We start from the raw sequence: 26,537 nt of genomic DNA on the forward strand, positions 1-26,537 counted from the left end.
GGATCGGCTGCTCGTGAAGCAAAAATTCTTTACCTCCGGAGAAATTCGACCAATCAGAGCCTTCACCTCCCGGAAAACACGTGGTCTACGCGCTTTGGGATTGGTTGATTTTTTTACTTCACTTTTTCCTGTACTTTTTAAATGTAAGCGGCCGATCCAGTTTAGGGTTCATATCTATGATATGCATAAACACATTTTTTAGGGGTTCCCAAAGTGGGGGGCTCTAAAAAAGGGGTTCAAAATTACGAATATACAGGGAGCTTAATTCAACTTTTTCATCTAGATAATTGAATATATACCTCAAGACGTTACGTTTGGCGCAAATCGCAGGTTCCTAGTTTTCCAGGGGTTCCCAAAATATTGAAATTACGAAAAATTGGAAAATTAGATTTTTGAGTACGGCCAGCGGAAAATTTTATTGAGCTCAAAATTTGGTAGGATGGCGGTCTTTAGGATGCTAATAAACTGTCAAAAGTTTTTTAGCGGGGTTCAAAAGGGTAGGTTCAAAATGGTGGTTTCAGAATTTTCAAAAAATTGAAACCCCTCAATTTTTGCCCCCGAGGGTTGAAAGTAAGAAAATCACCTCGTATTACGTTTATCGGGTTCAAACCGATATTTTACGTTTGAAAAGTTTTTGAAAATGATACTCAGTGGTTCCTAAAATTATTTTTTTATTTGCAACTTTGGGAACCCCTGGAGCCCTAAAAATGGTTTTATCGCAACTCCTCCTTTTTTCAAAAAAAGTAAACTGGAAATCATAATCAACGCCTTCGAATAATCAAAAAAGGAAAAAAAATATGTCGTACGTATTTTTCGATTTTTTAAAATTTTGGGGTTCATTTTAAAACTTGAAGGGTGCTTCCTTTATTATGGGTTTGTGTACCGATGACAAAAATGAAAAGTATCTTTGATCTTTCAGAGTCCAAAATGAGAAAACGAGAGGCAGATTGTCTCCAATTCTTGAAAAATTGTATTATTTGAAAATGCACTTGCGGCTAATTCTGATTCTAAAAATACGAGTACATATTTTTTCAATAGTTACTTCATGGTCAACCAAGCATGAAATTGTTCTTTCCTTGATTTTGTTCCAAGCACCACTTTCAAGTATTGAGATTATACGTATTTGTATTTACGCTGGATATTTTTTTCGCAATATGGGTGATGGGAAAGTTCCGGTGGGGGGGGGAGGAAAGGTGAATTAGTGTAAACAAGAAAGACATTTTTTTTGTTAATAATGTAGTAATGTGCTTTGAAATGATTGCCAATTCACTAATCGATGGCTTATTTATTTTTGTTTCAGGTGAGTACAAAATAATGTTTGTCGTAAGAATGAAAGAATCAAAAATGTGACAATGAGTAAGTCGGTTGTTTATTATTTTGTAACAAAAATGTATTGTCGATTCATGAATTAGGATTGCTGAGCTATCGTTTCAAAGAATGCCTCGAATAGATTTGCTTTGTTGTAGGTACGTTGGTTTCAAATTTCTATTCAGATACCTGAAATTTCGACGTCTACCTATATTTCAGAATTTTTTCATGCATACCTTGTTTCAATATTTTTTGTGCCATTTTTGAAAATAATTTCCATAAGACTCGAGAATTTTCGTTGTACATACATACGTTTGCTCACAGTTTTCAGTCGATTTAAAACTCATTTTCATTATTTTCTCTATGCTATCTTATTGTACGTCGTACGTGTACAAAATGATGATGTATTCTGTGACTATTCATATGTATTTGTATGGGGTACATAGACGTACTAGATAGGTATAGTTAGGTACATTTTCTTTCGTTTTGCTGTGTCGCGTATTCGCGCATACATAAATTGATATTGACGAATTCCAGCTCAGTCGTCGTATATATGTATATGGTATACGGCTTAAGGATGGGTTTTACGTCTCAGTTTGCGCTTTAGTGATTTTTTGAGCACGTTTTACGACATTTTGTTTTTCATTCGGCTGTGCTATCCTGCTATATGTTGCTGACGAAGAAGCTGTATTATTTATTACGCCCCGTAGTTGTTAGTATAATAAAATGAACGACGCGACGTCGCTATAAAGAATGTGAAATTCGCATCTTGACGTCCCAAATGATAGGTAGGAAGGTACGTAAACGTAACGTAACATGGGTTTTAGGTACATACGTAAAGTTGAAAATTTGTGAACCGTGTACGGTAGTTAGAGTTACGCGTATTGGATTGGTGCGTAGGTTACGTAGCTCTAGCTATATAGTACTACGAGCATACCATACGTAGACGTACGTACGCACGCTTACGGACGAATGCGTATCCGTAGGAAGTTAAATACGAGTATTGTGTATTTACTCGTAGCCCTAGATGATGAAAAAAAAATCGAATCCCTGCTGAATTGGTATGCGGTTGTAGCCATGTAGGAGTCGGTTTTATAATTTGATTACGGCGAGCGTTGATACTCGTACTCCTCGTCTTCATCGGTCGTGTGTTGAAAATTTTCACTCATAGAGGTATATCGTTCTGCAGACAAAAAGGTACCTTTATACCTTGCTTAAGTGTTATTTGTACTCGTGAATGGTGTAACACTCGCATCCTCTATCGAATTATACTCACACATCTCGTACGACGACGGTGGCTTGGATACCCTCCCCCTCGTCGATTTTGTCATCGTACATTCAGCCCCCCTTGGAAACACAGCAGGCCTTCTGCTGGATGGCGAAAAATTCGCGATTTTCGAGTCGAATTTTTGGCTGCTCGCGCGACAAGTTCAACTTGTGGGAAAATGATGTACTCGTACTCGTAAGCAGAACAGAAGCAGCCGTAGCCATATTATAGTAAACGTGTGGCACATGTGTTGCGTTAGAAGAATTATACCCAATTTTATAAGTTCAAGGTTAGGATATCCGTCTCTGCCACCGCCATCGTCGCTGCTCTGTACTTACAGCTCTCTAATAAGTATCTACACCTTTACACATTGGCGAAGTTTCAACGCTAATGCCAACTTTGATCGTGCTTGAAGCATTTATGTATGTACTTGTACACCCACACCCACACGTACTGTGTAGCGTTTCGAGTGTGGTTGCGATGGCAGTGTACTCCTTGTTCTAATCGCCCAACTTGAACTTTCGCTGTGATGAACAAGTCTGGCTTACCGAGTGACGAGCAGAAGATGTTAAGATTGCGTCTTAGACGCCTGTTGCCTTCTTACGTTAGGTACAAAGTTTCTTCTGTGCACTTGCGAGAGAAGCTTACTCGGGATCAAATTTTAATTTAGGCTCTTTTTTCAAGTTTGGGAAGCAGTAGGGTGGTTCAGTGTAGAAAGTTCAGTCAAGGTAATTTCCAAATTATGTAATTAGAGTAATTTCTAAAGTCAAATAAGTAGTCGAATTTTGGTTCGGGGACAATTTGCATGAAAAAGTGTTTCAAATCGCTGCGATACTCGTATCATGAATGGAAGCTTCGATGCTAGTTGCATCGTAGATTTTCGTTCTTCCGAATAATTGACCCTACCCAACTAAACTGTCCTTGACTCTCTCGCCTACACCCGTGTCGAATATTTTTCAGTTTCTCACGCTTTTTAGCTGAAAGACAACGCCAACGCTAACGCTATGCATTTTTTGCTTTTATTTGAGAAAATCTTTAGCCATAATGAAATCTTATAACGACATCCTGCGAAACCGTATCGAGCAAATTTACTGGAAAAGAATGCTTACCTGTTAGAAAAGGAAACTACTCGTAATCTTAAAAACAAGCGAGCGTTAGCGAAAGGGTTTCGGGTTAATTGCGAAATATACGCTCACGCTCTTATACACTTTACCGTCGTCGTCTTTTTAGTTTTTATCTTAACGAGTGGAAAAACTCGACTGATAAAGCTTATCAAAAAACGTGAAAAAAGAAAATAATGAAACTTGTGTGGTGTAAGAAGTATGGAAGTTACGATGATTGTTGCTTTTTTTTTCTTCTTTACTCGAATTATGTGAACTCTGACTCGTGCGATATTTTGATTTCTTTGTAAGTCTGTCGCGTAATCGATTAACGTGTTTATGAGATGACTACGACAATTTACATTGTGGTACGATGTTTACATTATTTTTTTTACTCTCGTAGTCGTATTTAGTACCGTATATCATACGATGCTTACAATTAATGTTATTATTTTTATTGTTGTTCCTGCAGTTGTTATCGTGGTGGTTGTGTTAGTTCGTCTTATGGACGAGTCACGATTGACGATCGCCAAATATTCGAGATCGTAGCACTCTAACGTAATATTTTCGGTTGCGGGTATTGTTTGTCAATACTCGCGACAATTGATATTTGATACGATAGGTACGAGTATTATTAATTTTCGCCAGCACGTTTTGCGAATAATTGTTTCGACTTTGTACTCGAATGAATTACGAGTACGTATTATGTACATTTTGTAACGAAGATTTATATTGAACAGTCCCATCTTCATCGCTCCCCTCCCCTCCACCAGCCTCGAGCTTGTCTTTTACTTATATACGATATTTGTCCTTTTTTTTCGAACATCGTCATGTTGTTGTTTTCCCCATTTTTCAAATTGCAGTTCATTTGGCTAAAGTCTCGAATATTGCGGATGTCGTTATCGCGTATTTGACGTCATTTGCCAGCGTGGAACTTGGAAGATATTTTGTTGGGGATAAATTTTAAAGTGCCGGAAACACGTTTACGTTTATGATATTAATTTGACTCGATTTCAATTCTCAATCGTTTTTTTCTAAATGGTCGATTCATCGTCATTCTGCAAGCGCATAATTTTGTTTTGAAAGTTGTGGTTTTCGTCTTTTGACACGATTTCGATATTATTCATGTTAGGATGAGGGGAAGAAGAAGTGTTCTCATTTTTTTTTTGGTCTAAAAAAGTCGACCTATATTCGGTGTGTAAATTTGCGGGTGAATGTGTGTAAGGGAAAGGGGAGGGGGGTCATACTTTTTTCCCGACATCGTAGAAATGTCGACTATTTTAAAATCATGTTATTTTGCACTCTTTTGTTTTATGTAATTTTGATCCTTTCGATCATTTTTGGTAAAGTACCGACCTAATTTATGAGAAATGACTGGTAACTTTTGGTGAATTACCAGCAGTTTTGGTAAATTGGTAATTTTTAGTTTTCCGGTTATTTGGAAAAATTAGTCATTTTTGCTACAATTCTGGTCATTTTGGTGAATGGTAATTTTTGATAAAGTTATTGTCAACTTTGGTGAATTACATATCATTTTCGGTAAATTACTATAGTAGTTTTGGTAAAGTGATAATTTGATGGTAAATTTTACGATTTTTGCAAAATTTATACATTGGTAATTTTTGGTAAAATACCGGTAATTTTGATAAATTGGTTCGTTTGTTTGGTAATTATGGTAAAATTGATCATTTTTGGTAAAATACCGGTAATTTTGATAAATTGGTTCGTTTGTTTGGTAATTATGGTAAAATTGATCATTTTTGGTAAAATATCACTAATTTTGATAAATTGGTTATTTTTTTGTAAAATACCAGTATACCGAATCATGGTAAATTTGGTATCTAATATTTAGTAAAATACTGGTAATTTTGATGAATGCGTAATTTTTTGTAAAATACCCAAAATTTTGATAAATTGGTCATTTTTTTGAAAAATTTGGTAAGTATAGTAAAATTGGTCATTTTTGGTAAAATATCACTAATTGGTGATTTTTTTGTAAAATACCAGTATAATCATGGTAAATTTGGTAATATTTGGTAAAATACTGGTAATTTTGATGAATGCGTAATTTTTGGTAAAATACTTGTAATTGTGGTAAATTTGCCAATTTTTTTGTAAAATACCCAAAATTTTGATAAACTGGTCATTTTTTTGAAAAATTTGGTAATTATAGTAAAATTGGTAAATTTTGGTAAAATATCACTAATTTTGATAAATTGGTTATTTTTTTGTAAAATACCAGTATAATCCTATAATTATGGTAAATTTGGTAATATTTGGTAAAATACTTGTAATTTTGATGAATGTGTAATTTTTGGTAAAATACCTGTAATTGTGGTGAATTTGCCATTTTTTTTTGTAAAGTACCCAAAATTTTGATAAACTGGTCATTTTTTTTGATAAATTGGTTATTTTTTGTATAATACCAGTGTAATCATGGTAATAAATTTGGTAGCATGTATTTGGTAAAATACTGGTAATTTTGATGAATGCGTAATTTTTGGTAAAATACCAAGGTAATTTTGATGAAGTGGTAATTTTTTGTGAAATACCTGTAATTTTGATAGATTGATGATTTTTTGTAAAAGTACCTGTAATTGTAGAAAATTTAGTAATTTTTGGTAAATTTGATAATTCTTGATACATTTTGTAATATTTGGTAAAATACTGGTAATTTTGATGAATGCGTAATTTTTGGGTAATTTTTAGTAAAATACCAATATTTATGGTAAATTTGGTAATTTTTGGTAATTATGATCAATTTTTTAATCTTGAAAAGCTTTGGAAAAAATTTACAATTTTTTTTAGCTTGGGTTTACAATTACGTAAAACGAGTCCATTTTTTGAGACCTTGGGAAAAAGTGAGTAAAATTGCTAAATTCATTATAAATAACCAAAAAAAATAAATAAAAAAAATACGTTTGGGCTGCTAAACTATTGAAAACTTGGAAAAATAGAATTTCTCTCACATTATGTTACCTTTTTTCATTTCAATTCATCAATTTTCAGATTTTCAGTTACTGAAATAACTCATTGTTGATGCTGCTTTTTTAGCACAAAATATTTTTCGAATCACCCCCTCTCCCCAAATTCTAAAGAAAAATTTCGTGTTCGTATGATGCTGGCAATACATACACGAAAATAAGGGTACTATTTATATAACATATGCTACGTAAACGTATAAAAGAAATATGTACTTATATGTATTGAATTGGATAAATAAGGAAACGTATGTGTTTTGCGACGTTTTTGCTCGCGAAAATGGTGAGGTCATAATGCTGGGCCTTTCCTATAGCAACGTCACGTCCCGTCGTATCGGTGTGAGAGGGGTGAGGGGCGAGGGGGACACAGCGTGTCAAAATATAGTAATACTCGTACTAGAAACTGGCGGCGTCGAAACATCGTCATCCCTGCCAACTATATAGACTATTAATAATGTCGCATTATCAAAATATACGACGACTAGTGCCCGGTTGTGACTAGATGAGCTCTAGAGTCTGCGAAATTACGCCTACGAGCTAAGTATGTCTGTGTAATATACTGAAAATGACTTCCTTATAGCTACACAACCGCGCCGAAAAAATGGAGGAAAAAAGAAAAAGAAAAATCGTGGAAATGAAGCGCAACGACCACAACGACGAGCTAGTAGATTCAGCTATACGTACGTATTTTTTTACGGAAGCGTACGCGAGAGTAGTAGAAATATACGAGTATACTACTGGGTCGACGCGTGGCAAGGCTAAAGCTCCATTTGGACGTGAAAAATTGCCAGACGACGCGGACAAATGGCCATGGCATGGCGAAGGCGATGGCAGAAGAGAGTCTTGACGAACGCAGGCAGAACGCAGCTTAGCGCGGCGGCGAAGGCGAAGACGAAGACGACGCGAATGTCGCGTTTTTATACGCTACATCGATTCGGGGATGATTTACGATTCGGATGAGTAAATTTTTCATCATTTCGCATTTTATGTACCAACTCGCACATCGTCGAGGAAAATTTTACGATGCAAGCTCTGGGGTAGCCGAAGCGAATGTACAACACTCGTGAGAGAAGCTCATTCGAGTCACGTCACGTAGCCTTTGTGAGTCGTCAATATCGAACGGAATTTAGATCAACTTTGGGAATAATTTTATGAAATTGAAAATGTAACTTAGCCGTGAAATTATAATCATCGTTTGGCGCGTACGAGTACTTTGGTAGTGTAGGTATTCGTTGGTACGAAGGTTAAGAAGTCTTGCAAAAGAAGCGAATTGCTCGCGTGTTCGACGATCGACGATGAGTAACGTGTCGTCAAACTTTACAGGCTTTTGTACGAGTAGTTTGCAACATATGTTAAGTCGGAAGGTGTGCTCACGCGAGATAATACGCCAAAGGTCGTGAAAACTTGCTAAAAGATGGAGCATTTTGTCCGAAAGTTACCTAAAGTCGAGGTTTTTAAAACTTTCGAAAACGAGAGCTACGCTTAATCGCCTAAAATAATCTTATTTTCCAGTAACTTTTGGCCTTCGATCTTTAGATATTTAATTTCGAGGGAAAAAATAAAATAAAATCGAGGTAGTTTAATTTTTATCAATCTTCAAACACGAGTAGGTACCTATCTGCTTAACTTGTTACCGCGTTTCGTGATTATGAAAAAGGTCGCAACGCAATTTCGCCCAAAATCTCTCTGTCAGACGTACAAGGTATTTATACTTAATAGTATTTTCAATGTAGCGAGATGAAAAATATGTGATGGAATTTTTCCCCTCGAATGTTTCCATTAGCGAAGAAAGATCTCGAATATCTGTTGAAATATTTAATTTCCACGCTCCGAGTAAATTATTCATACTGGCGCTGGCTTTATTATATTTTTTCTCGACAGATCTGCGTAAGTACATTAGCTGATTTTAATTCGAAAGTTTTTACTTCCGGGTTACCTTCCGTTCTCTGCTATTTTTAGAATATCTCGGATGAAGTACGAGTAGGTATCGTAGTTATAGATTTGTTGAAAAATTCAAAAAATTCAAATCCTCGACGAACTCTCGAGAAAAGTTTGGAAACTTTCTTGAAAAGTGTCACGTCGTGTTTGGCAACATGGCAAGCAACGTAGTCCTCGTGGTCTTTCATGATGAATCTCCTCGAGTCGAGTCTAAAGCATCACTCGAATTTTTTTTTCAGAGTATTGCTCGAATAATTTGAGTTCACACCATCGACCAGAACGTGATTATCCTACCAAGCTAATCGAATTATGAAATTTTCTGTTGTTCGGTGCTTACGAGTAATTTTTCGCTTCCATCGAGTAGTTTTTATTCGAAGGTGTATAAAGCAAAAGCTGCTATTCAATTTCCTCTCGCTATACGCGTATACGAATGAATTTTGAATTAATTTCCTTCCTCTCATCGTGTCGATTTGTCAGCGAGCGCGGGAAATTGGAAAATATACTTATAATACCGAACTTATTAGTTTTGCGGATTCGTATTGCAAGTTTTAAAGCTTTAGAAAATTAAATTAGCGCGTGTCTTCGAGTCGACTGCGTGTGTCGTCCTAGGCGTTGGGTATAAGTTACACGCTATTGTACAGGCGATGAAGAAGAAGGCGAATAATTAAACTTTTGTTTTCATCGTTCGCCTGCGTGCTTGAAAGGTGTACCTGATATTTGCGTATGCGACCTGGTAGGTTGCTTAATCTTATTTGTGAAATACGAGTATGCGGAGTGTTTCATTCAGGGTAGAAGTAAGAACTGTGTAGTTCATATACTGAGGCCATGTTAGTGGTTGCCCAAACTTTCGGTTTCAGAGTCAATAAAGGCCTCGTTCAGAAATTTTTTCGCAAAACCAGTGTACGATTTTCAATATGATAAGAAAGGTGAGTTGTGCCAAAAATGACTGAGAAAAATCAAATTGACTCAAAATTGACTTAAAAATTGGATTTTGAAATTTGTTCCATATTCGACTCCCTCGAAGATTCGATTGGACGCGATTTCAAACCGGTTTTGAGCAGTTCTGTAGATTTTTGAAAGTTGAAAATTATCAACAAAGTTTTACCCCAATGAAGTAATGAAGTTAGAGAAGCTGAAATTACCTTTATAGTCCGGCAAATGACAATAGGAGTAATTGCACCCCCCCCCCCCCCGAGGCACCGGGACAACTTTTTTCTTAAAGGGGACATCCTAAGGAACATTTTAAAGCAAACTTGCCAAAAAAAAAGTTGGCCTTACTTACAAAATGGCGGCCATTTTGATTGACAGGTCAGCCGAAATCACAGATTTTGCGTTTCAACGCACGAAATTTTTCAAACTTTACAAAGATAGATCGAAAGATCATGCAAAAATTCATCACCTGTCAAAATTTCAAGTGCTAAAAAGCGTTTTTCGATTTTTGGTGAATTTTTGAAAATCAAATTTAGGCCAAAAATGAGGGAAAAAATCAAAATTTTACCAAATTGACCAAGATCGCCGAAATTTGGGATATACCCTATTTTCGACATGCCAAATCGATTGGAAACGGTTTCAACCCTTTTTGAGTAGTTCTGGAGCCCCCAGCAGATTTTTGAAACTCGAGATTCCCACAAAATTCCATCCAATTTGAGTTGTAAAGCTGAAATTTATTCTGAAAACTAATTTCAATACGCTACGAAGTACTGCAGGTGAATTTCAAGTCCTTTTGGAGCCTCTGGCGACTTTTTGAAAATTCCTGAAGCCTCCAGCAGATTTTTGAAACTTTAAATTTTCACAAAATTTCATCAAATGGAGATGAAAAGCTGAAATTTACTCTGCACTCTAATTTTAACACCCTCTAAAGACGACTTTAGTTGCGTTCAAGTCATTTTAGAGCCTCCAGCGACTTTTTTGAAAATTACTGGAGCCTCCATTAGATTTTTGGTAACTGTCGATTTAAAAAATTGACCGATGAAATATTTTTGAGGGGGAGAATCGATATAATTTCGATCATCGATTACAGTCGATTAAAATCGAAATGTAATTTTCGATTTCAGAAATTGACTCGAAATATTTTCGAGGAGGAGTCGATCATATTTGATATCGATTATCGAAACGGTTTGAATTATCAATCGTAATCGATTATTGTATTGATCGATTTTAGCAAATCGATATTCAAAATATTTTCGACTATCTGCTCTAGATAATATCGGTTATCGAAACGGTTTAAATTATTGTTATAAATTTAATGATCGATTTAATCGATTCTAAGTACCTATTTTCGACCATCTGCTTCAGATCAAATCAATTCAAAATATTTTCGACTATTTACCTACTCTGGATAATATCGATTAACGAAACGGTTTGAATGATCAATCACAATCGATTATTGTGTAGTAATCAATTGTATAGCAGATCGATTTAAAATATTTTCGATTTCTCTCACCCCGAGTGAAGTGGATGAATTGATTGGAATAGAATCGATTAACATCATCTGCTTTCGATAATCGATTGCCGCAGTCGCACGTCCTGCCTTGATCCCACCCTCGACTTGAGTAATATATTTGTCGTACGTATTCCTTTTTGATTCTGTTCAAATTTCCGTTAATTTACCCCTTCAATCCGTTGATACCTTCTCCACCCAAACTTACCTTCAATCTTTTCGAACCGCCTCGAGGTCTTCCTTGACGACTCACTGGAGCAACGTGCGCTGGTCGAAAGCCATACACCTTCGTCTCCTACCCGACTCGTATTACCACCCGCACACTCGGACAAATACTCGAATGAAAAGTACTTCAAAATGTACCAAAGCTACCTCCATTCTATTTGCTATTACTTACAGTTAGTGCCGAAAATATTCGGTTTGAATTTAGCGTCATTGTTTTTCGTTGCCTGCTCGCGTAATTATAACGATCGGTCAAAAGTAATTAGTGATTCTGAAAGCTCAAATCTTCCTCTTTCAGAATCACTATTCACTTTTGCCCGTTTGTGCTTTTAACTGGGAGAAAAATGAATATTCGTAAAACAAGTCAAAAATAGGCGTTCCAAAAATATTCGGTTTCAATAAAAAAACAAAACAAATAATGATACGCTCCGGGAAAAAGTACAATACGTCGGTAAAGGTCAAGTCGGAGATATTCACACTACAAATACGGCACACATTACGCACATTTCAAGACAAACCGTGCTCAGAAATGTTGAAAATTACCGAATTTATTCAACTTTGATGTTGAAGTGTTGAAATAGTTCATTTCGACATGAAATGACACGTTTCCCGGGGTAATTTTTCGCGTAGAATTCGATGCTGCAGTCTAAGTTTTTGTAAAACCAACTTGAGTACGTTTATTCTCGAAAAATTGTATAAAAGCTCACCGAAATGAACATGATAAAATTTTCAGTCTTTTAGTTTTTCGCATATGCCGGACGAACTGTACGTACCAGCAAAAATCTGTTACGGTGATCTGAAAGAGAATTGAATTTTCTACAATTTCGTTCATGAAATTTTTTGCTAGGATGCTTTGTTTCAAAACTGTAGATCTTTGAAGTTGGAGTAACGAAAAGTTGGTCTCATACAAAGATCAACTTTAAGATCAATTTTTCGTTACTCCAACTTCAAAGATCTACAGTTATGAAAGGAAGCGTCCTAGCAAAAAATTTCATGAACGAAATTGTAGAAAATTCAATTCTCTTTCAGATCACCGTAACAGCTTTTTGCTGGTACGCACAGTTCGTCCGGCATATGCGAAAAACTAAAAGACTGAAAATTTTCTCATGTCAATTTCGGTGAGCTTTTAAAGTTGCTCCAACTTCAAAGATCTACAGTTTTGAAACAAAGCATCCTAGCAAAAAATTTCATGAACGAAATTGTAGAAAATTTAATTCTCTTTCAGATCACTGTAACAGATTTTTGGTAGGACGTGCAGTTCGTCCTGTATATGCGAAAAACTAAAAGACTGAAAATTTTCTCATGTTTATTTCGGTGAGATTTTAGACAATTTTTCAAAAATAAGCGTACTCAAGTTGGTTTTACAAAAATTTGGACTGCAGCATCGAATTCTACGCGAAAAATTACCCCGGATAACATGTCATTTCATGTCGAAATGAACTTTTTCAATACTTCAACTTCTAAGTTGAATAAATTCGGCAATTTTCAACATTTTTGGGCACGGTTTGTCTTGAAATGTTCGTAAAGATGCGCTGTATTTGTATTTTGAATATCTCCGACTTGACCTTTGCCGACGCATTGTACTTTTTCCCGGAGCGTATCATTATTTGTTTTGTTTTTTTATTGAAACCGAATATTTTTGGAACGCCTATTTTTGACTTGTTTTACGAATATTCATTTTTCTCCCGGTTAAAAGCACAAACGGGCAAAAGTGAATAGTGATTCTGAAAGAGGAAGATTTGAGCTTTCAGAATCACTAATTACTTTTGACCGATCGTTATAATTACGCGAGCAGGCAACGAAAAACAATGACGCTAAATTCAAACCGAATATTTTCGGCACTAACTGTATAATAGTAAATAAGATGGCTTATTACATTTTTAAATACTTGTCAAAAAAGTAATTCGCTAGGTGCGAGCAACGCTGGGCACCCGCTAGAGTGACGGAGCGTCCAGCGATCCGGACAATCTGCCTCGCTGCGTTACACTTTTGAGTCGAGACCGAGGTTCCCTCCCCTCGAGACGGTTTTGCTTCAAATGAGCACCAAACCAAATAGATCAACTACATACCTGCTGTGTGAATTTCTAATCTACCCCTTCCAACGAGAATTTTTGAAATCGCCTTTAAAAGATAACCGAAAATATGTGCATATAATAGAGCGATAAGGCCTATCATGTGATGTTTCGTCTAGGTTGTTGCTTCGATGGCAGGTGTGCATGAATCATGGTGAAAGAATTTCTTTTATATTGAAAACTCGATGCCGAATACAAATCAGATAATGGGCGACTGATTCTTTATTCACTTGCCTGGTATTTTCGAATTTATCAATTTTTAAAATTCTGCTTGATAAGATTTACTCACATATTATCGCAGCGACGTGTTGAAATTTCAACCTAGAACAAATAGCACTGTCGTCGGCTGATTCTCTGATAGAGACCCATACAGGGTGGTAAATTTTGAATGTTGGAAATCATCGTATACATGGAGGCTCAAAATCAAATTTTTAATTTGATGAGGCGATTTCTATCGCTCATTTGGTTCCAAATTGAATTCGAAAATTTGGCATTTCCAATTTTTGAAACTTCATATTGCTAGTATACGTCTTTTAATCGTGAGCAGAAGGAAAGAAAACATGTGTGAAAGTTCACCTGAGATCGCGAATTTGGTGACCTGAATAATTGTGAGGTGAACTGATGGGCAAGGCAAAGGCAAAGAGGAAGGAAAATGTTTGAACCTGCAAACGAAAGCGAAGTGAATCGAAAGACATGCAAAATCACGTATCACCGGCCAAAATTTCAGATGCTGAAGTTCATTTTTTGATTTTTAAGTGATTTTTGATAATCTTCGCGTCGAAAATGGAAAATATCAAAATTTCACCGAATTGACCTAGAAATCTGAAATTTGGTGTGTAGCCTAATGTTGACCCATCGAATCGATTGGTAACAGTTCCGAGCCATTTTGAGTTGGTGAATTTTTGAAAATCAAATTGTAGGCCAAGAATGGGGAAAATCGAAATTTCACCAAATTAACGTAATCTATTTTAAGCCCCCCCCCCCCTCCCAAATCGTTTCAAACCGAATTTTTCGAAAATTTGATTCAATTTTCTGCGATTTATTGATTTTTTCCTCCAAATGTTCATAGTATGTATTATGTGCAAGATCATGCAGATCGACGTTTTTATCAAGAATTCGTTGCAATTTTTTTCAAGTTCATTCAACGCCACTTCGAGATCACCGTGTATGAACATTCTTTCATCGCCTGATAATTTGGCTCACCAGATAATGGAGACTCTCTTTTATCATCCTTATCGAGCGTTGTATATTAACGATGTATGAAAAATTCACATAGCTCTAAGGAAATCGTTCTAGCATGACTATTTCTCGTTTGTCGAACAGACAGACAGACAGACAGACGTACAGTAATTTGAAAAGATTAACAAAACGCTTACAACAACAGAAGAGAAGAAAAGTTGTTCAATTTTACGTACACGTGGCTCTGCCCTCCTCGTGGTATTCAATCGAGAAAAACTTTCGTTATACGATAAATATCGGTTCGCGTAAAATTTACCACGTTTTCTCTTCCACTTCATCGACTCGTCGTTATAGTCTTAGGCTGTCTTATAAAGTGATTTATAGCGTGTCCGATCATCCGATGACGAGGACGAAGGGGACGAGCTTCCAAGTTGGAACAAAATTAAAAACTTATTCGTCTGCGGGGTTATAAATTGGCTCGCTGCGGAGATATACGGGCACGACGACGACGACGTATACTTACCTAATTATTTATGTGTGTTCGCTTAAGTAGGTCCTCTATATCTTTGGATGAATTTTATATATGTACTTACTACGATAGCGAAAGATGAGACATCGTTAGCCAAATGGATCGAATAATGAGTGCTGATAGAAGAAGAGTTATATAGATACCGCCTTGAAACAATATTTAAACGAGTTATATCCTATTTGACAAATATGTACCTACTTTACCTGTGAAGGTGTTTTTTGGATGTCGGAATTTGGTTCATTGACTGTAAAACTTGAGCTTTCAAACTGATCAAAATGTAAAACTTGGAAACTCAAAACGATCTTTGGAAACTTTTGAATGAATTTCGCCGCCTTAACTGACAAGGGAACCTCTTGAGGTGGCCGCCTCCGATTTGAACGGGACCGCGATTTGTGGAAAGAGCATGTTCTAAAACCCCCAAATCCAAATTTTCAGCTGCCCAAGTTCATTTTTCGATTTTTGGCGAATTTTTGAAAATCCAAAATTGACTATTTTGGTGATTTATGCTTTTTTTAAAGAAGTACGTACTTGATCAGTAAAAATGTTCAAAATCAGTCCCAAAACTGATATTATCCCCCCAAATCCAAATTTCGCCATTTCCAGCCATTCTGGAGCCTCCAGTGCGATTTTTAAATTTCTCCAGAATTTTGAATTTGCTCCAGAAGGCGTGAATATGAAGTTGGGCAGCTAATAATCGAGTTGTGGGTTATACTCGACCTGCTTGACGAATTTATCCACATTTGAGCCGATTCTGGAGCGGACACCTGAAGAGTGGTTTTTTGACCAGCTTTTTTCATTATTAGAAATCCATAAAAATCAAAATTTTACTGTTTGCGAGAAAATTTTCGAAATTTGCGCGAATCGCTGTATTTCGAACACAACAAACCCCCTGAGGCCGAGTTCCGCCATTTCCAGCCATTCTGGAGCCTCCAGCGTTATTTTTCAATTTCTCCAGAATTTTGAATTTGCTCCAGAAGGTGTGAATATGAAGTCGGGCAGCTAAAAATCGAGTTGTGTTTTATACTCGACCTGTTTAACGAATTTATCCACATTTGAGCCGATTCTGGAGGGGACACCTCAAGAGTGGTTAGCTTTCTTCATGATAAAAATATCCAAAAATTAAAAGGAAGGCCCATGAAAGGCTGGAAATGGCGAAATTCGTCCTCGTGATGTTAGTTCATGACAAAATACTGCGATTCGCGCAAATTTCGAAAATTTTCTCGCAAACGAGAAATTTTTGATTTTTGGATAAGGTGCACCGGGGCAAGTCAGAATGATTTTTCGCAATTTCAACTTTGACCAGCTGTTACTCCCCTTCTAATGAGCCAATATGGATCAAATTTATTATGTAGGTTCCCATAAGGGTTCTTAACCTATGGTAAAAATTTGAGCGCGATTGACACAGTAGCTTTCGCTCAGTGGAATAAAATATAAACTGTCCTGACTTACCCCAATTGGGGGAAGTCAGAACAGGCTAAACTTTGCAGAGGCGTAGATCACAAACCAAGCGTCCTAGAAAAATTGCACAGAAACAAAATTGTAGAGAATTTAATTCTCTTTGAGATCACTCTCATCAGATTTTCACTAGGACGCACGGTTCGTCCGCTATATGCGAAAAACTAAGAAATAGAAAGTCTGTATTTTAGACCAAATTCAAAATAAGTTCAAAACAACAACAAAATACAATTGAACCAAAGACATCTAAAATGAAACTGAATCGCAAAAATTGTTATGCCGTGATGAAGTAGGGGTAGTACCCTCAAGTCACCTTTAGTGGCACTTCGCCAGATATAAACCTCTAGGAGCTGGAGCAAGTTTTCTAACTTACCCCGAATTCCAACTTCCCCCGGTGCACCTTATTTATGTTTTGAAAAAAAGCTGGTCAAAGAATCACTCTTGAGGTGTCCCCTCCAGAATCGGCTCAAATGTGAATAAATTCAATAAACAGTTCGAGCATAACACACGAGTGGGTTTTTAGCTTTCCAACTTTATATTCACGCCTTCTGGAGCAAATTCAAAATTCTGGAGAAATTGAAAAATAGCGCTGGAGGCTCTAGAATGGAAATGGCGGAACTCGACCTCAGGGGGTTTGTTGTGTTCGAAATACATCAATTCGCGCAAATTTCAAAAATTTTTTCGCAAACGGGAAATTTTTGATTTTTGAATATTTTTATTCTGAAAAAAAGCTGGTCAAAAAACCACTCTTGAGGTGTCTGCTCCAGAATCGGCTCAAATGTGGATAAATTCGTTAAACAGGTCGAGTATAACTTACAACTCGATTTTTAGCTGCCCAACTTCATATTCACACCTTCTGGAGACAATTCAAAATTCTGGAGAAATTGAAAAATAGCGCTGGAGGCTCCAGAATGGCTGGAAATGGCGAAATTCGCCCTCGTGATGTTAGTTCATGACGAAATACTGCGATTCGCGCAAATTTCAAAAATTTTCTCGCAAACGGTAAAATTTTGATTTTTATGGATTTTCTTATAATGAAAAAAGCTGGTCAAAAAACCACTATTGAGATGTCGCTCCAGAATCGGCTCAAATGTGGATATTAAATTCGTTAAGCAGGTCGAGTAAGTATAACACACAACTCGATTTTTAGCTGCCCAACTTCATATTCACGTCTTCTGGAGCAAATTCAAAATTCTGGAGAAATTTAAAAATCGCTCTGGAGGCTCCAGAATGGCTGGAAATGGCGAAATTTGGATTTGGGGGGGATAATATCAGTTTTGGGACTTATTTTGAACATTTTTACTGATCAAGTACGTACTTTTTTTTAAAAAAAGCTTAAATCACCAAAATAGTCAATTTTGGATTTTCAAAAATTCGCCAAAAATCGAAAAATGAACTTGGGCAGCTGAAAATTTGGATTTGGGGGGTTTTAGAACATGCTCTTTCCAAAAATCACGGTCCCGTTCAAATTGGAGGCGGACACCTCAAGAGGTTCCCTTGTGAGTATCTGGATGATTCAGGGCTTCGTACATATTTGGTGATCATCAAAATCATTTTAAGCGATCAAATAAAATTTTATGTTTTCTTTTGTGTGCTAATTAATGGGTAATAAAAGTCAGATGGTGAGTGGAACCTGAGAGAAGGCTGGTTGCACGTTTTTTCGATTCAATCTGGTATTTAAAAATATGATCCTAAAATTGTTCTATTGGGAGCTCAAACATCAGCGACTGTGCTAAAGTCTGCGAACCCCTTCCCCCTTACTCCCCTTAAAAAATAAAATGAATAAAAGTAGAGAAAAAAGGCGAGGAAAACATCTTCCGAGTTCCGGGAAACTTCCGTGAGACATTTTATTAAAAAATGGCACGTCGTCGTCGTGTCGCGTACGATATTTACATTATTGTGTAATTCGTTGCTTTTTCGAACTTGCATCTCGTGAAATACAGCGATTAGCTCGATGGCTGGCTTCTGCGCGAAGAATGTGGAATCGTACGTTCCCGATAACCCATCTATACCCATACCCATACCCATTATGAAATTTCTTCCCGACAAACTGCTCATAATTTTCTATTGTGTGTATCCGAGAGTGAGAAAACCTAGTACGTCGTACACTTACCTTCTTTCATACCTTGGCGTCGCTCGTTGTCGTCGTCGTCGTCAAACAATCTTAACTATAGCGAAGCCCTGCGCTCTCCATCCTATCTATCTGTTGTTTCGCGTTTCAAAAACCCCTCCGTTTTAAAGGATTCGAGGTTGAACGCGGTTGCAAATTTTCGAGCTTTCTCGCTGGCGATGGCGTATTTTATTCGGCGGCGGCGGCAGCAGCAGCGTGTGGTAAATTGTACTCGTACACTCGGATCGTATCGAGGCATCTCGACTCGAGCAGTCGAGCTCGTTATCAGATAGAACAAAGCCTGAAAAAAAGCGTACACCGAACACTGTCCTATATTTTTGGCCGAATATAAAATTTAATTAAATTCGCTTTTGTTACGATGGGTCAGGGTGACGACGACGTTGAAAGGTTTAGCAGCGATACTCGTATGTGCCATACTGCCATGTGGTATAATACTCGTACTCGTATGCTAACGTAACGCCTAACGGTCTGGTCGACTCCTGCAAATGGCATCCGATGGTAAAATTTCTTTTACCGCCGCGCCGCCGTCGCACCCCGCTGTTGAAACATTAACTACGCTGTTAAGGTTCGCAGTTCTCTTTTTTTTTCTCCTTTAATTTTTCTCTGTAACCACCACAAACAGTGTTCTGGTTTTCATTATGCGAGCATTTTCGTAAAAGTTTCGCCAACTTTTCATGTACGGGAGCTAGCATACGAGTATATGCATGTAGCAGTATAGCTACTTCTACTTGCCTACTGTGTACCTATACTTTTACCTACACACTTATTACGCTCGTAAAATATTATTGCATCTCATCTACGACGATGTGGTGTGGCGACTGGGGATATAGAAAAAGAACGAGAATGAAAAATAGATGTTGGCTAGCCTTTTTAGTCCAGTCCTCGGAGCATTTTGGACGAATTATAATTTTCGGGGTTTTGTCAATATTCCCAAAAGTGTGTCCAGTACGAAATAGCGAATATAACTTTTCATGCGTACGTATACGAGTAACACGTCGAGTGGGAATTTTTTCGACTGTAATTTTGTCAACTTTTTCAAAGTTGTTGAATATGAAATTCGGCGAAGGGAATCGAATTGTGTTGGGTTTCCAATCCGAAGTTTTTTTTCGTTTTTCTGTCTAGAACATTCGAAAATGAGGCAAATGTTCGTATTTTGGGTGCTGAAGAGCGGTGGAGAGAAGTTGAAAAATTTAAATCTCCAATGCGGTTACAAAACCAAAAATTCACGCGGATACATGTATAGGAGATTTGGCGATCTGAAAACTTAATTTGGACCATTTTATGAAACAAACTTCCGCTCGTTAGTTTTGAAAATCTAAGGACAAAGCCAAATAACCTAATTTACCCGTCTATGCTCTTTTTCAATAAATCAATTTTTTTTGAGCAAAGTGAACCAATTTTTAAGAATTTCTTCAATTCATCCACCACTGACCGAAAACCACCACTGGTTTTGGACCATTTTGCAGCCTCCAGCGAATTTTCAAATTTCTCCAGAGATTTCAAATCACTCTTGAAGAGCCAAAAATGAAATTTAGCCCAGTGATTATTGCGAAATTCCAGGAGTGCCAGTTCAAAAGTGAATTTTTGATTAATTAGTGAATTCTAGAGGAAGTGAAAAAAATGATTTTTCAAAAAAAATACATAACGAGTTGATATTTTTTTTTTGACAAGATGTCGTTTGATGTGTCTAACTCTAACACGATCGCCCAGCTGAAAAAGTCACCATTTGATCTTTTTCGAGCCAAATCAGAACCATTGTTTTCTCGAATGCGGATTTCTTCTGGTACAGAAATGATGTCGTTCGATCTTTTGGCATATGTAATTAATCTAACAATAAAATACAAATTTTCCAAACACAAATTGATCGAAAAATTAGTGACTGGCAAAGTCTCTGCTTACAAGGGAACCTCTTGAGGTGTCCGCCTCCGATTTGAACGAGACCGCAGTTTTTGGAAAGAGTGTGTTCTAAAACCCCCAAATCCGAATTTTCAGCTGCCCAATTTCATTTTTTGATTTTTGGCGAATTTTTGAAAATCCAGAATTGACTATTTTGGTGATTTATGCTTTTTTTAAAAAGTACGTACTTGATCAATAAAAATGTTCAAAATAAGTCCTGAAATTGATATTAACCCCCCAAATCCAAATTTCGCCATTTTCAGCCATTCTGGAGCCTCCAGCGCGATTTTTCGATTTCTCCAGAATTTTAAATTTTCTCCAGAAGGCGTGAATATGAAGTTGGGCAGCTAAAAATCGAGTTGTGTGTTATACTCGATCTGTTTAACGAGTTTATCCACATTTCAGTCGCTTCTGGTGGGCTCGGACACTTCAAGAGTGGTTTTTTGACCAGTTTTTTTTTCATAATAAGAAATCCAAAAAAATCAAAATTTTACCGTTTGCGAGGAAATTTTCGAAATTTGCACGAATCGCTGTATTTCGAACACAACAAACCCCCTGAGGCCGAGTTCCACCATTTCCAGCCATTCTGGAGCCTCCAGTGCGATTTTTCAATTTCTCTAGAATTTTCAATATACTCCAGAAGACGTGAATATGAAATTGGGCTGCTAAAAATCGAGTTGTGTGTTATACTCGATCTGTTCAACGAGTTTATCCATGTTTGAGTCGATTTTGTGAGGGATTCCTCGCAAACAGGAAACTTTCGACTTTTTGGATTTTTTATTTGAAAAAAAATCTGGTCAAAAAATCACTCTTGAGGTGTCCCTTCCAAAACCGACTCAAATGTGGATAAACTTTTTAAACAGATCGAGTATAACACACAACTCGATTTTTAGCAGCCCAACTTCATATTCACGCCTTCTGGAGCAAATTGAAGATTCTGGAGAAATTGAAAAATCGCGCTGGAGCCTCCAGAATGGCTGGAAATGGCGAAATTTGGAATTTGGGTGGTTAATATCGGTTTTAGGACTTATTTTGAACATTTTTATTGATCAAGTACGTACTTTTCAAAAATGAAGCATAAATCACCAAAATAGTCAATTTTGGATTTTCAAAAATTCGCCAAAAATCGAAAAATGTACTTGGGCAGCTGAAAATTCGGATTTGGGGGTTTTAGAACACGCTCTTTCCAAAAATCGCGGTCCCATTCAAATCGGAAGAGGTTTCCTTGTTAGTAGAACTCAAAAGATGATGTCAGATTTTGATGGAAGGGGTCTTGATCGACGCAGAATCTCAAATACTATTTTGGAACTGAATCATTTTTTCCAAAACAAGTTGGGCAGAGGCTAGAGCGAAAAAATCACGATTTTTTCGTGAATGTCCCCTTCCCCTCCAAGGACGCATCCGAAGCTAAAATTTTTTTCCAGGTAAGTTTCACCTCAAAATGAAAATTTCCATCAAATTCGGTCAAAGTCCTCCGACATTTTTTGTATTCGTTTCTGTTTCTAGTAGGGATTATCTAAAGGAGGAGCACTAGGAGAAGCAGGGATGGAAAGAAAGAAACCTAATCACGTTCACTTCGCCTTATCTTCGTGAGGTTTTTAAAAAATCATGATCTCGCGTATAAAATATGCAGATGGGGAATACACAGCTCTCAAGTTCGGTGTTAACGGATTACATTAGGGTGTGTTTGTAATTCGTATTCTCGAAAGTACGAAGTTTGAAATGTGATCCATTATTTAAATTTGTCGTGTAAGGTGAGATTTTTTTTAAAAAACTGTGTAGTGTATAGTTCCTTCGTTCTCAGGAAACGTGAAAATAGGCAGCTATACAAGCGTAATCCTTTTCCTCCTACTTGTACTTTTGTACTTTGTACGTCACTGGTCGCTGGTCACAGGCTACTTGAAATGCTTTTTCATGGAATTGTACACGTATACCTATATCAAATACGTGTAGGTTGTAGGTGTTGGTATCTATACAGTATCCAGCATCCACACATGTATATTTTTACGACGACGTTGTGTGCTTTGTGAGTGTAATACTCGTATACGCGAGTAAAGGGTACTGCAAAGCAAAATGCAAATGCGATTACTTGTGTACTTTATTATACAACACATACGTAAGTCTAAGTACATACCGGCTGATACCTCGCTAGTGAAGTAATAATATGCGATTTTCGTCGTGATGGTCTTTACTGTTTTCATATGCAAAGGCTGACCAAGCGTCTTCGTTGAAATTGCTTTATGCGTATGGGTGTTAGTTTAAGTATACTCGTCTCGGCGTATTTTATGGTTTTATGCTGCTCATATTCGAAAATAAAGCTCGACCATATATTTTTCTTGTAAAAAGTACATAAGTTTAACTGTACGAAAGCCTTGCCTGTAACATGCCTTTTGGAACCGTTCCGATTTATATTTTAAAAAATGATATAAAAAACCATCATCCACCAATATAAGGGGTATCCAGTCACTAGCAGCCGAGTTCATACATAGGCGAGAGGCTGAAAGGAAAATCGTGTCTTTTTTTTCATATCGCGTTCATAAAGCGCAATTCTTCGCATATTTTTTTGGCTTTTTTGTATAAACCATTTTTTTTTTACTTCTTTCAAACATCTACCTACATATGTATATTCGTATAATAAAAGCATATTTTCGATATCAACCATGGTGCTGTTTCGTTTCGAAACCGTTTTAAATTTATTTCAACCGTTGAATTTGAATACGAGTAAAAGAGGTAGGCTACGCCGCTAGTCCCTTCGTCGTCGATATTTTTATGAAATATACGAGTTGGGATTATGAATGGGATTGGAGAGCGGATACAATTTAACAGGGATGGCGATATTTTTGCGGTACAATTTCACACTCGAGTATAAAAATAAGTAAGATTACATAAAGCGAATAAACGAATGCATGACGCATTATTACCGACCAACAAATGAGCTAGAATTTTGTTGAAAACTTGTCGGGATTAAATTTAAGAAGAAAACAAAAGCAACCGCGCACCGATGATGTGTTCTTGGATAAGAAACCGTAAAACGCCCTTGGCGTATGAACAACGAACATGCTTTCAACACACTCAATGACACTGCTAAAAATTTGATGGTGTTGATGAATTTGCGTTGCTTGTTGCGGCTGCATTTCTATGTATTTCCAACACACCCGAAATTTTTCAAATATTTTCGTCATTTTGGAAAATCAAATGGGGGAAAAAACATAATTTCGCCAAATTGAGTCGAGAGGCTAAAAATTCGCACGTGATTTTCAAAAATTCGTCAAAACTCAAAAATCGAAAAAATACTTCGAGCACCTTTATGTATTGGCTGTTGATAAGACCAGTATTATTTTCGCATGCTTTTTCAATTCAGCTTTAGTTCAAACCTATCTTGTTTGAAAATAAAAATATTTGGATGTTTTTTTCTTTTCAAAAATAAAATTTACAAAAAGTTGTTGGAAGATTGAAAATTGCTGGAACGCATCTCCAATCAACTCAGCATGTTGAGAGAAGCATAATTATAAAGTAAATTTTAGCTTTTTTGAAAATTTACTGTCGTTTCAACCTTCAGAAAATATACCAGAGACTCCAGAATTGCTCGAAACGATTCGAACCAGTTTCCAATCGATTCTAAGGGAGGGGGGAAGGAAGTTGAAAATGGGGTACATACCACACAGTAATTTCAGCTTTGTAGGTCAATTTGGTAACATTTTGATTTTTTTTTCATTTTGGCCCTAACAACTTTCACAGAGCTAGATTTCGGAACGTACGCTTTTCCTAGAATTTGATCGTTAATGTATTTTGCATGCTATCGAGTTGGATTTGCTTCAGGAATACTTAAGCCAGTTGGGAATTTGATTTAGTTTTTTTTTTTTCTTAACATGGAATTTTCAGGAAATTGCTATGAGGCTTCAAACTGGCTTAAAACAATCTAGAATCAACTCAGCGTGTTGTAATTAACATTTAAAGTGAATTTTGATTTTCCAACTTCATCGGATCAATTTTTGTGAGAAAAATCTAAAATCTTCTGGTTGCGAATCGATGTGTGAGGGAGGGGGGGGGGTCGAAAATGGGCTACATATTAAATTTCAGCTTTCTAGATCAATCGAGTAGAATTTCTATTTTTTTTTCGTTTTTAGCCCTTTGATTTTCAAAAGTTCGCCAAAAATCGAAAAATGTACCAAAAGCCTTTGGAATTTTGACTGGCGATTTATTTTTACGTAGGTACCATATTTTTTCGACTTAGCTTTGTTTTGTGCGAAAATTTTTCTTCCATGTAGGAATACGAAAATTTTCCGAAAAGTTTCTTCAGATACGTAGTATCAACATAGAAATCAAAAAATGTTGAATGACATGTCAAAGGTTCTGCTTATAGACTGTCGGGTGAAAATTTTTGAATTTTTTATCAATTGAACTTCGTTCAAAAATTATGGGTTTATTTATTTTATTTTAGACTTATTTTTTATCTGGAATCATGTTGCTGTTTATATGCGAAAAAAGTGAACGTTCCATGACGATGAAGTCATTCGATATTGTGATTATGACGAAAAGAATACGTATTGTAATCGCTCCTTCAAAGTTGGAAGAACGATTAGTCATTCGATATTTCGAATGGAAAGTAGGTAGCTAGGTACATTACGTAGGTAAGGTAGCTTGCAAGAATACCTGCGAATTTGTGTGAGTAATTAAACCGTTGGGCAGCTATCCACATACTCGTATCTCTTACCTTCGTTAATTGGGAATTGGGATGCGATAACAGTTCTTTGATATGATCCGTATAGAAAATGATGAACGTACATAATGTATTTATGGTGCTCGGAAATTTGATAAAAATACCCAAGCGGAAGAGTGGAATAAGTTTCTTTTAATTTGTGTTTTTCACTCGATAGTCGACACTCCTGGGTACCTTGGTGTGATCGAAAGACAACGTTATCGATTTATAAGTTATCGATGTATGTGGTATCATCTAGTTCTATTCGAAGTATTAGTATTTCTCACTGTCTGTGATAATAACGTTGTAGCGTTTGTAACAGCTTTAGCAAAAATTTCAGTTTACGATGAGGAACACTATAGCAGTTTTTTGATAGGTGTGCGTAATTTAAGATTTATTTGTTTTTCGACGCGTTCGTAGTGTTCGAGTATCTGTACGATAATGTTTATGGATGTGTTTCGTGTTTGTGTTTATGTCGGTGCAGAGGTAAAATTTAATTACAATTTTTTTCGCGATCAGGGTATTAGTTAGGTTTTTTGCGTACAACGCAAACATGGTATATTGTACGCATATGTATGTACCATATTTTGTAATACCTATAGGTATGGGTAAAAGGGGGTTCCTGGCTCAAGCTGCCTACAACTGAAATTATTTTGAAATTCGAAAACAACGTATAGGTACTATGGTTTATCATTGACAAGTTTGATACGACGACGAACAGTTCGCGAATATACTCGTACTAGCCTGCTGTGCGAATTTTATCGTTGTACGATTCGAGTAAATTTAGCCCTGTATTTTATTATTTTCGTGTAATTTTGAATCCTTATGTATGTTGGTTAGTTGATGATTGCTATATTTTTCGCATAAATTATAGATATTGAGTTTTTTTAGAAGTATAATAAAAATAATAGCCTATTAATGATGTTTTTTTGTCTGACCTTTTGTCGCAGAATCACAACGAGAAAATGCACATCGAAGTAAAAGAAGACGAAATGGTCGGTCCGAAGACCAAAGCGAACGGCGGCGCTAACGGTACCGGCAATTTACACGAAATCGAACTTAGAGAGGTGATCAAAGAGGGACACGAGCGAGCCCATGCGTCGCAGTTTGAATTACTTAAAGTTCTCGGACAAGGATCTTTCGGAAAGGTATGTCAATGTATAACTGTATACCTTTACCTACCTATATATACTTAATACTGTTTAATTCTACGACAACGACGTCGTCGGTTAAGAAAAAGCTTTTTCTGCCTTCGTTCTCGAATAAGTATAAGTAAGCGATTAAGTTATAAATGGAAACGAACGTTTCTGCGTGATACCT

At 36.7% G+C, this 26,537-nt stretch overlaps 1 protein-coding gene across 11 annotated transcripts in view; it reads left to right on the forward strand.

Moving 5' to 3' along the window:
- S6kII (Ribosomal protein S6 kinase II) overlaps positions 1-26,537 on the forward strand; it is a 277,023-nt gene that overhangs the window by 218,216 nt on the left and 32,270 nt on the right. For 8 of the 11 annotated variants that reach the window (XM_065369809.1, XM_065369803.1, XM_065369802.1 and 5 more), the window contains one exon: positions 26,168-26,365. In XM_065369809.1, the coding sequence (XP_065225881.1) occupies positions 26,168-26,365 (198 nt within the window). Of the gene's footprint in view, positions 1-1,333; positions 1,357-25,643; positions 25,704-26,031; positions 26,053-26,167; positions 26,366-26,537 lie in introns of those variants that run through there. The other 3 variants (XM_065369813.1, XM_065369808.1, XM_065369811.1) reach the window with 3 other exon arrangements.

The sequence above is a fragment of the Planococcus citri genome, chromosome 5, assembly GCF_950023065.1.
Source record: "Planococcus citri chromosome 5, ihPlaCitr1.1, whole genome shotgun sequence".
In the NCBI taxonomy this organism is placed as follows: domain Eukaryota; kingdom Metazoa; phylum Arthropoda; class Insecta; order Hemiptera; family Pseudococcidae; genus Planococcus; species Planococcus citri.